Source organism: Rhamphochromis sp. 'chilingali', assembly GCF_963969265.1.
Source record: "Rhamphochromis sp. 'chilingali' genome assembly, chromosome: 3".
In the NCBI taxonomy this organism is placed as follows: domain Eukaryota; kingdom Metazoa; phylum Chordata; class Actinopteri; order Cichliformes; family Cichlidae; genus Rhamphochromis; species Rhamphochromis sp. 'chilingali'.
In genome coordinates, this window is record NC_137931.1 from 28447343 (window position 1) to 28459258 (window position 11916).

Genomic DNA, 11916 nt, shown 5'->3' on the forward strand with positions numbered 1-11916 from the left:
TTATCCACAGAAGAATGAGATTTTATTTACTGTTATCGGAGGAATTACTCCATATTCCCTCCACCTCTGCTGCTGAGCTGTAGCTCTGTAATCTGTCTGAGCCAATCAGAGGAGCACCTCACTGCCTGATCACCCTAAGCTATAGCAGTGAGTCACTGCATCAGGACTCACTGTGTACATATAATCAGTTTACTCCTCTCATCTTCCCTGTACTCTCGAGGCAGGTTTTCCATTGCACAAGCACATGTCAACCTTATTGGGTCATATAAAGGTTAGTTAGGTTGGTTGTTCTTGAACTCTTAAGGATTTTCCCAAGATACAAACAGTCAGGACTCTTGCTGCTGGTCTGGTGTCTCATGGGAAATATTTAAAGTCATTGATTGTTGTGTTAAAAAAGACTTGAAAAAGCCTAAGAAAAGCATCTAAGATTTTCCAGCACTTTCTAGGGTATGCTGAAGTACATAAACATAAACTGATTTATCCTTGTGCTGCTTTTGTCTTTATTAAGACCAGGCCAACAAACATTTTGTCATTTGAGTGCTGACCAGATGCAGACTCCTGAGGCCTGGAGTTTACTAGAGCTCTTTGAACCCTTACCTCTGTTTATGTAGGATGGCATCTTCTTCTCTTTCTTATGGTTTCATATGACACTGTGTCTTCTAATTGCTCCTTTCATTTTCCACTGTTTGTTCCTTAGGTGACCGGGCTGATCCCTGTAAGTTCCAGGCATGTAACAAGTTTTCCAGGTGTATAGTGAATCAGTGGTCAAGTGAAGCAGAGTGTGTGTGCAACGCTGGATATCTGAGTGTGGATGGCCTGCCATGTCAGAGCATCTGTGAGGTGCAACACGATTTTTGCCTTAATGATGGAAAATGTGACATCATCCCTGGCAAGGGTGCCATCTGCAGGTAAGAGAAAATTAAATATCGCTGTTCTTGTTTCACAATGTTTCTGTATTTTATGCCTCATTGGTTTCATTCTTCAGTATATTACCACATATTTAATTAGTTTACAATGTATAAATATACTGCAATATGTCTGCTTGTACCAATTTGAAGACTTTAAAATAAAGAGAAAACAGTCAGCTTTCTTCAAATAAAATGCATCTTTCTAAGCAGTTAATGTCCTGTAGATACAGATGTAGGTAGTACTTTTTCCCCATTGAAAGTAAAAAAGATCCTTTGCAGGTACAGCAGGTAGAAATTAGCTATTAGTGAATTCTGGTATAAAGTATCTTTTATGATATGAAGTCAGTATTTTTATGCACGGTCTCTGACAATTAAAGATAAATGTTAAGAGAGGGCACTACCTCCAAAATAAAAGCTGCTTATATTACCTCGATATGTTTTTCTTATCAACAAAATTGCATTTTTAAGTTTTAACCTTTTTTGATTCGCATTATATATTTCTAAAATTAAATTGTCCTTTGTGGCCTTTGTGAATATGTGATTAATGTTATAACAAAATACAAGGCACTTTGTATGATCTGTCTCAGTTGTTCTTAAACATAAATACCTTTTTCATCTGCAAACAGCTACATAGCACTTTGGAGAATATAAATAATATGAACACAAAATGTTCCTAGGTTGAAGGACATCTGTGAAGCATTTAGATGTTCAGCTGTATACTGAATGGAAATTACAGCATTATATTACTTAATGTAATGCTTACATTACTGCTAGGCCAGTTCTAGAAATATTAAATAAAAGAGGGCTGAAAAAGCCTGAAAGCATACCATTAGACCATTTCAGTATAATCTTTGGTGTTTTTACTGCAAATTTGTACTACAAATTTGTAATCTTTGCTGCAGGTGTCGTGTTGGAGAAAATTGGTGGTATCGTGGTGAACACTGTGAAGAGTATGTTTCCGAGCCATTGGTGGTGGGCATCGCCATTGCCTCAGTGGCTGGTTTCCTGATGGTGGCGGCTGGGATTATCTTTTTCCTGGCTAGGTCGTTACAAGAGCAGTATGATGGGGAGGACACAGAGGACCCCTTACGGTACAACAATATCATTGGCGTTTTAACAAGTCAAGTCAAGTCAAGTCAAGTCAACTTTATTTGTCAATTCTGCCACATGTACAGGACATACACAGAATAGAAATTGCGTTACTCTCAAACCCTAGTGATTAGAAAAATGCAAATAAAATAATTAAAAAGTAAAAATTTAAATAAATACAATACAATTTTACGTATAACAAAAAAAAAGCTATGCAATATACAATATACAATATTCAAGTAAGAAGGCATAGTGGTGCAAAATAGGCAAATAGTGCAAATGGAGATTTAGTAGTGTACGGTAAGAGATAGTGTAACAGCAAAGTCTTATGAGGTAATGGCAGTCCAATGCTCCACAAAGTGACTGGAGCAGGCCAGTGAGTGCGTCAGAGAGTGAGTGTGTGTGTGTGTGTGACAGAGTTCAGTGAGACCGTGGTGGAGAAGAGGGGAGAGGGGGGCAGAATCGGGAGGGAGTTTAGCTTCCTGACAGCCTGATGGATGAAGCTGTCCTTCAGTCTGCTGGTCCTGGCCTGGAGACTCCGCAGTCTCCTCCCTGACGGCAGCAGCTTGAAGAAGCTTTGCATTGGGTGCGTGGGATCAGCCGCTATGCAAAGGGCTTTTTTAGTGAGACGGGTGCTGTAAATGTCCTGGAGGGAGGGGAGAGAGACACCAATGATCCTCTCTGCAGCTCTCACTATGCGTTGGAGGGTTCTATGGCAGGACGCATTGCAGGCTCCAAACCACACAGTGATGCAGCTCGACAGGATGCTCTCGATGGTGCCTCTGTAGAAAGTGTACATGATGGGGGCTGGAGCTCCTGCTCTTCTTAAATTAAATGAGAAAAAATACATTTCTAGAAAGCAAACTTTTTGAACTTGCGTTGTCTTTCAGGCGAGGTGACAGTTTGCCAACACTTGAACGTGCCACCAAGTTCAACCCGATGTTTGAGAGTGACCCTGTTACTGCCCAGTACTACCGCCGCTACAATGATGACGTGCCCCAGTACTACCATGAGTCTGATCGCGGGCTCCCTCACTTCAGCAGCTCTGCCAGTGTAGGCGATTCTAAAGACCTCAGCAGTGAAGAGATAAAAAACATCTATCAAAACACCACACTCAGTAAAGAGGTAGGAAAAGGCAACATTTCTGCTGCGTAAAGCTGGGTGTCATCTGCATACAGGGGGAATTTGTTGCATTTGCAAAAAAAATATGGGCCCAAAACTGAGCCTTGTGGAACACCATGAACATGCCCTCAAATAGTGAAAATGGTAGCTTAAATAAACAAGCTGAGTGTCAGATATTGAGTTGAAAAATATGAATTTCTATTTAGTTTTAGGATTTTGAAAAATTTATTATGTAGCATAGAATTGGGTAACTACTGAGCATGTTGTATCAAGAACAATAAGGGTGCTGATTTTATAACATCAGCAATGTTTAGAAAAGGAAACTTTTCAAGAGGACCCAGTTTATGGGTTTGATTTTTATAGTTCTGGATCACAGGGCAGCTGGTAAAGGAAGTGACTTTCACCTCCTACACAAAGCTTTACTTCAAGTAAAATCAATTTGACACCTCAGACAGAGCCGGCCAACTGTTGTGACATTTTTCTGGATCAGAGGTTTTCAGTCTCAGCAGGAGGTCTGTACTACGCAGACGGGTATTTTTACATGCAGGAACTCCTCATCCTCGTTCTTCCCCTCCTCTTTCTCCTCTAGACTGACTCTCACACAAACATGTTTTCTCTGTGCTGACCTCTAACCTCTCTGCAGGAGATTCAAGAACGCCTGAGGATAATCGAGCTGTGCGCAAGGGATCAACACTTTGCAGAATTTGTGCGACAGACTCAAATGTAAGCTTTTTAATTGCTGTTTGTAGAGTGAACATAAGCTGAAGGTGTGAACATCCAATTTAAAAAGAGCTAAAGAAATAATCTTCATGTTAGCTGCATTTTCTGATTAATCCTACTATGACTAACATGGAGCGAGGAATTTAATGATTTCTGAATTGCTAAAACGAGTGTGCAACCGGAAAAAAACTGAATGTTTCAATATAACTTAGAAATGCTTTGTACATAAATGTTAAAATGAAAAATACAATGAATGAAAGCCAAACTCAAACAAATCATATCCAAACTCCATGCCACTGGTAATGAGTTTACTCTGTAGGTTTTTGTGGTTAAGTTGATGATTTTAAACTCTCATCGTGAAGTGTATGAAAAATATCTTTTGTACTCCAGGGAAATAAAACCCAGTGAAACTTCCTCAGCGGTTACACTAACGGCCTGTGCAGAAGCTTCAGACCAAACAAACTGCTTTAAACTCAGCCTAATCTCCATCATGATGAGAGTTGAGTTGAGGAAAAACATTGGAAACATTTAAAAATAGCAGGAATGGTCTGGCGGGTGGCTTTAAACTATCTCTGACCTCAGATGTGCAGAAACATACAAACAATAATCCTCCTCCCTCTCTCTGCTCGCCTGTTTATGTTTCGGTTTAATTTGGGTTTTTTTTTTTGTGGTTTGGAAGTCGCCTGTTTGGACCTCATCAGTCAGCAGCCAAAACCAGCAAACTAATCCAATTTTCTCTTATTTGGTGGACCAGATTCCTGGAGAGGAGAGGGAGCTCCAGCACATAACCATCCAGCAGCCTCTGACCAGGTACCAACAAACCCACCCACTGAAATTTATTTACAGTACACTGGAAAATGTGACAGAGTTAAAGCTACAGGACAGCAGAGATAGTAATTATCTGAAACATATCCCCATTCTCTAAGGTAAAATACATGGCAAAGTTAGATCATTTCTGAGGATGAAGAGCGCGGTCACAGTTCCATTATGCCTACTGATAGTTACACCTCAGTGTCTGCATTTAACTGTAAATACAATTTTTGAACCACAGACAAATCTACACCATGTGCGATTCCTTCCTGTTGTCCTGATATTTGGTTGATCTTGGCTTATATTCAGACAATATAGCCAGACCCAGCCAGGAGCATTGTTCTAATTTTCCTCCTCTCATGACACATAAATCTTTTGCTTTTTTTCTTTTACATTTTTAATAAAGGTTTGTAGATTTCTAGGACTTGGTTTTGATTTCCAACCCTGGGCTGCTGCCGCTGTTTCCAATTTGTTTACTGATTTGTAACAAAACAGGCAAACTGTGAAAATGTCTGAAAGCAAAAGTGGAATAAAGTCAAATCGTTGGTTTTGGAAAGTCTGAAAAATATTGGGCCACTAGGAAAATGTTGGCTAAGCTGATTTCATCTGTACAGGTCATGTACAGCTGAAATAAATGTTACTTCTACATTTCTTGATGTGTCTATGAAGATGACCATGTCTTAGGGAAATATGTAATTTGTTATTTCAGTTTTGTCCCAGAACATATTAAAGTTATATGATGATTATATGATGAATATGAAGATTAATATAGTGTGTGAATGTGTGTGTGAATGGGTGAATGACTGAATGTAGTGTAAAGCGCTTTGGGGTCCTATGGACTAGAAAAGCGCTATACAAATGCAGGCCATTTACCATTTAATATAGACTCAAAGTTCAGACTTTAAGTTGAACAGTTTAACAATAACAGTGCATAAACCATCCTTTATTTTCAGGGTCTCAAATAAAACTAAGGCTACATTGTTGATTTGTAACCCTTTCTGGAGAATCCTTTGCGGACAATGAACTCATTGACTAAACAAGTTATATCCTCTTTGCTTCACTTTTTGTTTATTCACGGCTCTTTTTGGCTTTGGTTTTGTCTTCAACAGTGAAATTTAGCTCCAATGGGTTCAGGTCTAATTGTTCAATATTCTACTGTTTCCCTACATTTGGATTAATGTGAACAGATAACATATTTTTTCTTCTGCCTTGTAACATATCAACATTAAACGGCAGCGCCACTTGAAGCCATTAATATCTATGCTTTCCAACTGTAATGTGTTCCAGCTCGTGTTGTGCCTTTCAGGTCATGATTTGTTCCAAGTTACCTCCAGCTTTTCCTGCTAGAGGTTAATCTCTGATTCATTTTTCCAAAGAACGCTGTTCCTGAGCTCTATGCTTCTGTCGATACAGGAATCCTCTGGATTTTCCCTGTGAACTCATCTTTTTATATTAAGTGATTTTTCTGTATTCATGTACCTACTTCCTGGTTGCCTGGATCTTGTGAAGGGATTTTCCATGGAGATGGACTCATCACCCTCTGTTGTCTTTTGTGAAGGTCCAGGTTTTAATGTTGGTGAACTTACCAGTGTGTTGTTTTGTTCTCTGAATGAACACATTTGTGATTCATGCTTGCCCAATGTTCCCACTGTTTTCTCTGATGGATTTATTTTACTTGCAGTCTGAGGACATACTGTTTTGCTGCACAGATGCAGCTTCCAAATTCCTCACTTGGAACCATCTCCACATCTTCAATCTGCTTAAATGAAGAAGAACACACATTATGAATTTTGTCCAGCTTTTCATTGTTTTGCTCAGCTGCATTTGAGTGTCTGAAAACAGTCGACTATGTATACAAATACATTTAATTCTTCAATGGTTCTTGCTTTATTTCTATTAAACCCCTCAAAAAGTGAACTCTTACAAGAACTTTAATATTCTTTTGTAAATAGCTAAAACAGCAAAAGTTGTCTCAGAGTCTAACTATACATAGAACCAAAAGTATCTCCTGACCTCCCAGTCTTGACCAAAGAATGAGTATTTGATGGAAATGTAGAGAACAATTCTCACCATGTATTTCCTTAAGAGTAAGACTTTATCTAGAGTGGCTGAAAGGGATTAGCATCACTGCAAACATCTCAGCTTGGGAATTGTTTAACTCCTCAGATTTTCTTCTTAGATTTGCTGACATTCCTGCACAATAAAAGCTTAGTTTAGTTGTTTATGTGATGAAAAACGTTTCATTGACCTGCATAAATGTCCTAATTTCTCTACAGAAACCTGCCTTCGTCTGTGTGTTGAGGAAGGGAGTAGAGATGAAGGTGACCAAATGTTCAACAATCTTGGAGTTTATTTTCTAAGAAGAGTGTTTTACTTCTGAGGGACCTTGAAATGAACTTGGGATCCTTGAGGTTGCCTCTTCTCTTACCTTGAAACTTCAACTTTTCCTGTATTCACTGTGTTGCTTATTTATTCTGTACAAAGACTTCAGTAACTGCTTTTTAACCTCTCAACAGTTTCACAGCTGCATACCTCTGTCTTACACTTTCACCTTAGCTTAAATTCAAGGGTTTCTGATAATATCCCAACTTGCCTGTCACTGCTGTCATATTAAAGAAGCACGTCTGAAGTATAGTTTTTAATTTTTGCACCAGTAACATTATTTTAATATATGTCTTTTGGTATTAATTTCTGTTTTTCTGACGTGGTTTTTCGGACAGCTGTGACTTGCAACGCTCATCCCCATCAGTGCCTTTGCTGCTCTGGTAGCTTTTTCTGGGATATGATGTGTAGAATCTCAGAGCCCTTGTTTTAAATATATACATCACTATAAAACCATGCTTGAATCAGCAAAATTCCTTTTTTTTTTTCCTTCTGCTTCATGTTCACCCAATCAGTCACTTTGCAAATGGGAATGTTTACATTTGTTAGTCAGTGCTTGCTGGAACATTAACTGATGTATTGAACATGCATAGCCTGTCATTGTGTTGTATATCTTTGTGAAGTTCAAGAAAGTTATCATTCTCCAAAAAGTTATTCTCTTCTTCAGAGAAGGCACCGTCATGTTCTGACAAGTCATAAGTCACTGCAGGTACTGTCTTCTTCCAGACTATCTATTCTTGAGGGTAAGTAGCAGACAGGTGCTGCTAATTAAATGCATTTTAGTCAGTGATCCTTAGTGAGTGTGACCTCTTCAAAAGCAAAAGTTTGGGCATTTTACTTGTCTTGGGCATTCAGATGTATGTTAACACAATGTCACAATCTTTAGAGGAGTGGACATCTCAGCAAATCTTTTTAGAAAGAAGAAAGACTCTTCTCTCTAAAAAGATTATGGCAGCACAGCTTAGGTTTGGAAAGTTGCATCTGATCAAACAACAAGACTCCTGGAACAATGTCCTTTGGACAGACAAGACCAAAGTGGAGATTTTTACCCATTATGCACTGCATCATGTTTGGAGAAAACCAATCATAGCACCTCAGCACAAACACCTCATACCAACCGTCAACACAGTGGTGGAAGGGTGTTGATTTGGGCTTGTTTTGCAGACACTTGACATGGGGGCCTTGCAGTCATTGAGGTGACCATGAACTTGTCTGCCTGCCAAAGTATTCTAAAGTCAAATCATCTGTCCAGCACTTAAGTTGGATCATGCAGCAAGACAATGATCTCAAACACAGCAAATCTCCAACAGAATGGCTGAAAAAGAAAATAATGAAGGTGTTGCAATGATCCAGGCAAAGTCCATACCTCAACCTGTTTGAAATCCTGTTGTGGGGCTTTAAGAGAGCTGTGCAAAACTCAATGAGCTGAAGCACCATCAAAGAAAAGGAGTGGGCCAAAATTCTTACACAATGATGGGACATGATAATGTCAAACAGTAACCCATTACTTTAAGTTCCATCCATACATCTTGTAGAATCCCCCTCTAGAAGCCAGTAAATCATTGGGTTCACTTGGTTTTTCACAAAACTACACTTCTGTGAAAACTTTCTTCTTCTCATGACTGTAAGTTCCTCTCCTTTTCTTAAGAAATTAATATTCTTATTATTGTATTTGCACAAGTTACTATCTCATTTCAACACATTGTTTTCTACCAAGGTGTTATGTTTCTGATAAATATAGTACTTTATGTTTTCTTAAGGCAGTATCTTACTATCTTGCTTGAACAAATTCCTATCGTGTTTCAAGTAACTATTATTGTTCTGCCAAAGTAAAACATTATTTTACAGGTTACAAGTTACTGTGTTATTCAGACAGGTGACTGACTTGTTCTGAGAAGGTGTTGGTGGTCAAATCAGGTATTTTTTGTACTGACAAGTTACTAGCTTTCCCCAAGAAGTTATGGTTTTGACGAGGTATTATAATATTATGTAAATTACACATAAAAGTGGGAAATTTATGGAAAAACACTAAAACAGAAACTCTGAGTAGGATGATTTTTTTTTTTATCAGAAATTTACATTTTACATTTAGAACACTCAGGTTTGGTCAGAATATTGCCCTCCTGTGCTGGCTGTACATACCACATAGAAAACACAATACAAAACAAAACATGGAGGAAAACAGAAAGCCCGAGACCTGCATGCAAAACAATAGAACATGATCCATCAACTTTGCTTTAAAGAAGAATTTTGGGGTTGAGAAGCCATTTGAGTCACGACTGACATTTTGAAACAGTTGTTTTGGATTCAAGCATTCTAAAGTGACAAACATACACCAAGCTTAAACATATATGAAAACAAATATCAGTGGTTGTACTATCAACTACAGTTAGTACAAATCATTTAGTTCATAGCAACAAACAGAAAATTCAAGTACTTAAAAAGAGAAAACAAAGACAGATTTTAAGAGGCTGTTTTGCAGATGAGAACTTCTATTCTCTTTATTTCATCAGCCATAATAATTTGTCTCTCTGTTAGCACCTGGTTCATAAAACGGGAAGTCGTGAATTTTTTATAAATGATTGCTTTCATGTAAGTTAACATCTTGTGCAAACATAACAGCAAATGAATGAAATTTTCAAAACTTTCTCAGTGTAATTTACATAATATTATAATACCTCGTCAAAACCATAACTTCTTGGGGAAAGCTAGTAAGATACTGCCTTAAGAAAACATAAAGTACTATATTTATCAGAAACATAACACCTTGGTAGAAAACAATGTGTTGAAATGAGATAGTAACTTGTGCAAATACAATAATAAGAATATTAATTTCTTAAGAAAAGGAGAGGAACTTACAGTCATGAGAAGAAGAAAGTTTTCACAGAAGTGTAGTTTTGTGAAAAACCAAGTGAACCCAATGATTTACTGGCTTCTAGAGGGGGATTCTACAAGATGTATGGATGGAACTTAAAGTAATGGGTTACTGTTTGACATTATCATGTCCCATCATTGTGTAAGAATTTTGGCCCACTCCTTTTCTTTGATGGTGCTTCAGCTCATTGAGTTTTGCACAGCTCTCTTAAAGCCCCACAACAGGATTTCAAACAGGTTGAGGTATGGACTTTGCCTGGATCATTGCAACACCTTCATTATTTTCTTTTTCAGCCATTCTGTTGGAGATTTGCTGTGTTTGAGATCATTGTCTTGCTGCATGATCCAACTTAAGTGCTGGACAGATGATTTGACTTTAGAATACTTTGGCAGGCAGACAAGTTCATGGTCACCTCAATGACTGCAAGGCCCCCATGTCAAGTGTCTGCAAAACAAGCCCAAATCAACACCCTTCCACCACTGTGTTGACGGTTGGTATGAGGTGTTTGTGCTGAGGTGCTATGATTGGTTTTCTCCAAACATGATGCAGTGCATAATGGGTAAAAATCTCCACTTTGGTCTTGTCTGTCCAAAGGACATTGTTCCAGGAGTCTTGTTGTTTGATCAGATGCAACTTTCCAAACCTAAGCTGTGCTGCCATAATCTTTTTAGAGAGAAGAGTCTTTCTTCTTTCTAAAAAGATTTGCTGAGATGTCCACTCCTCTAAAGATTGTGACATTGTGTTAACATACATCTGAATGCCCAAGACAAGTAAAATGCCCAAACTTTTGCTTTTGAAGAGGTCACACTCACTAAGGATCACTGACTAAAATGCATTTAATTAGCAGCACCTGTCTGCTACTTACCCTCAAGAATAGATAGTCTGGAAGAAGACAGTACCTGCAGTGACTTATGACTTGTCAGAACATGACGGTGCCTTCTCTGAAGAAGAGAATAACTTTTTGGAGAATGATAACTTTCTTGAACTTCACAAAGATATACAACACAATGACAGGCTATGCATGTTCAATACATCAGTTAATGTTCTTAATATTTTCTTTCTTTCTATCCAATTATTAAATCTGTCTGGCCACTCTGAAAGTTTCTTTATATTATTTATTTTTTCCACTGATTTAAAATAACCCTAACAAGCCATAATTTTTCACCCAATAATAGCGTGAAGAGAAAAAACTATTCAGACATGATGTGTAATTGTGAGCTAGCACAGTCACATTTTTCTAAAATAAAAGGATTTTTTTTACAAAATCATTTGTCTCACAGGTTTTTTTTTTTCCTTCTAATGAGAACGGATGAAATATACCACTAATGTTTTCAAAATTTCTGTGGTAAAGAATGTAAACTGTGAATTAAATATGTTATGCTTCAACTTACACTTACTAAATGCTGATAAACATAAGTGTTAACAGTGACTGACAGTCTGATGACACAAAGTCTGGATGTTCCAGTTGTTTTCATTTACAAGAAGGTTTCTTGTAATAACCCCTTGACTGCTGTCAGATGGAGGAATGTAACCGAGGTGAGCAAATACAGAAGGTGTCAGTCAAACTCATTATCACAACAACTTACTGACAGCAGAGGTAAAGGTGAATAAAAGCTATAACAACAATAAGATTTCAGGTTCATTGTCTATTTGTTTCTCCTGGTTTTAAATGTGATGCTTTCTCTTTTACTCTTTCTTTCTCTGTTTTCATTCTTAAAATTTCTTTGTGTAAATAGTTCTTTGATCCTTATATATACTACTACTACTACTAGCATACATTTTATGTTACATTTTTAAATATTTTGTTGTTTTTTGTTGAAACGTTCTTATTTTACTTTCAGTATATGGAAAATATCTTTATTTGAATCTCTGAAAAATGCCAAACTTAAACAAGAACTGGGCTGAAAATCAGTTTACAACACAGCGGAGGCTCTGTCATAGCTCAGAGCTCCATTTCAACCAGTGGTGTTGGAGATCTTGTTTGCAATTATGAATGTCATCAAATTTTGA

General features: G+C 37.7%; 1 protein-coding gene across 1 annotated transcript in view; it reads left to right on the forward strand.

Annotated features, from left to right (window-relative positions):
- The window catches only part of LOC308393704 (uncharacterized protein), a gene marked incomplete at its 5' end in the record, with an annotated part of 33244 nt that extends 25593 nt beyond the window's left edge, over positions 1–7651 (forward strand). The window contains 6 exons of the mRNA XM_080877662.1: positions 698–908; positions 1811–1999; positions 2888–3122; positions 3763–3842; positions 4594–4649; positions 6926–7651. Coding sequence (XP_080733788.1) covers positions 698–908; positions 1811–1999; positions 2888–3122; positions 3763–3842; positions 4594–4627 — 749 coding nt within the window. The 3' untranslated portion in view covers positions 4628–4649; positions 6926–7651. The remainder of the gene's footprint in view (positions 1–697; positions 909–1810; positions 2000–2887; positions 3123–3762; positions 3843–4593; positions 4650–6925) is intronic.
- Between the last annotated feature and the right edge of the window lie 4265 nt (positions 7652–11916).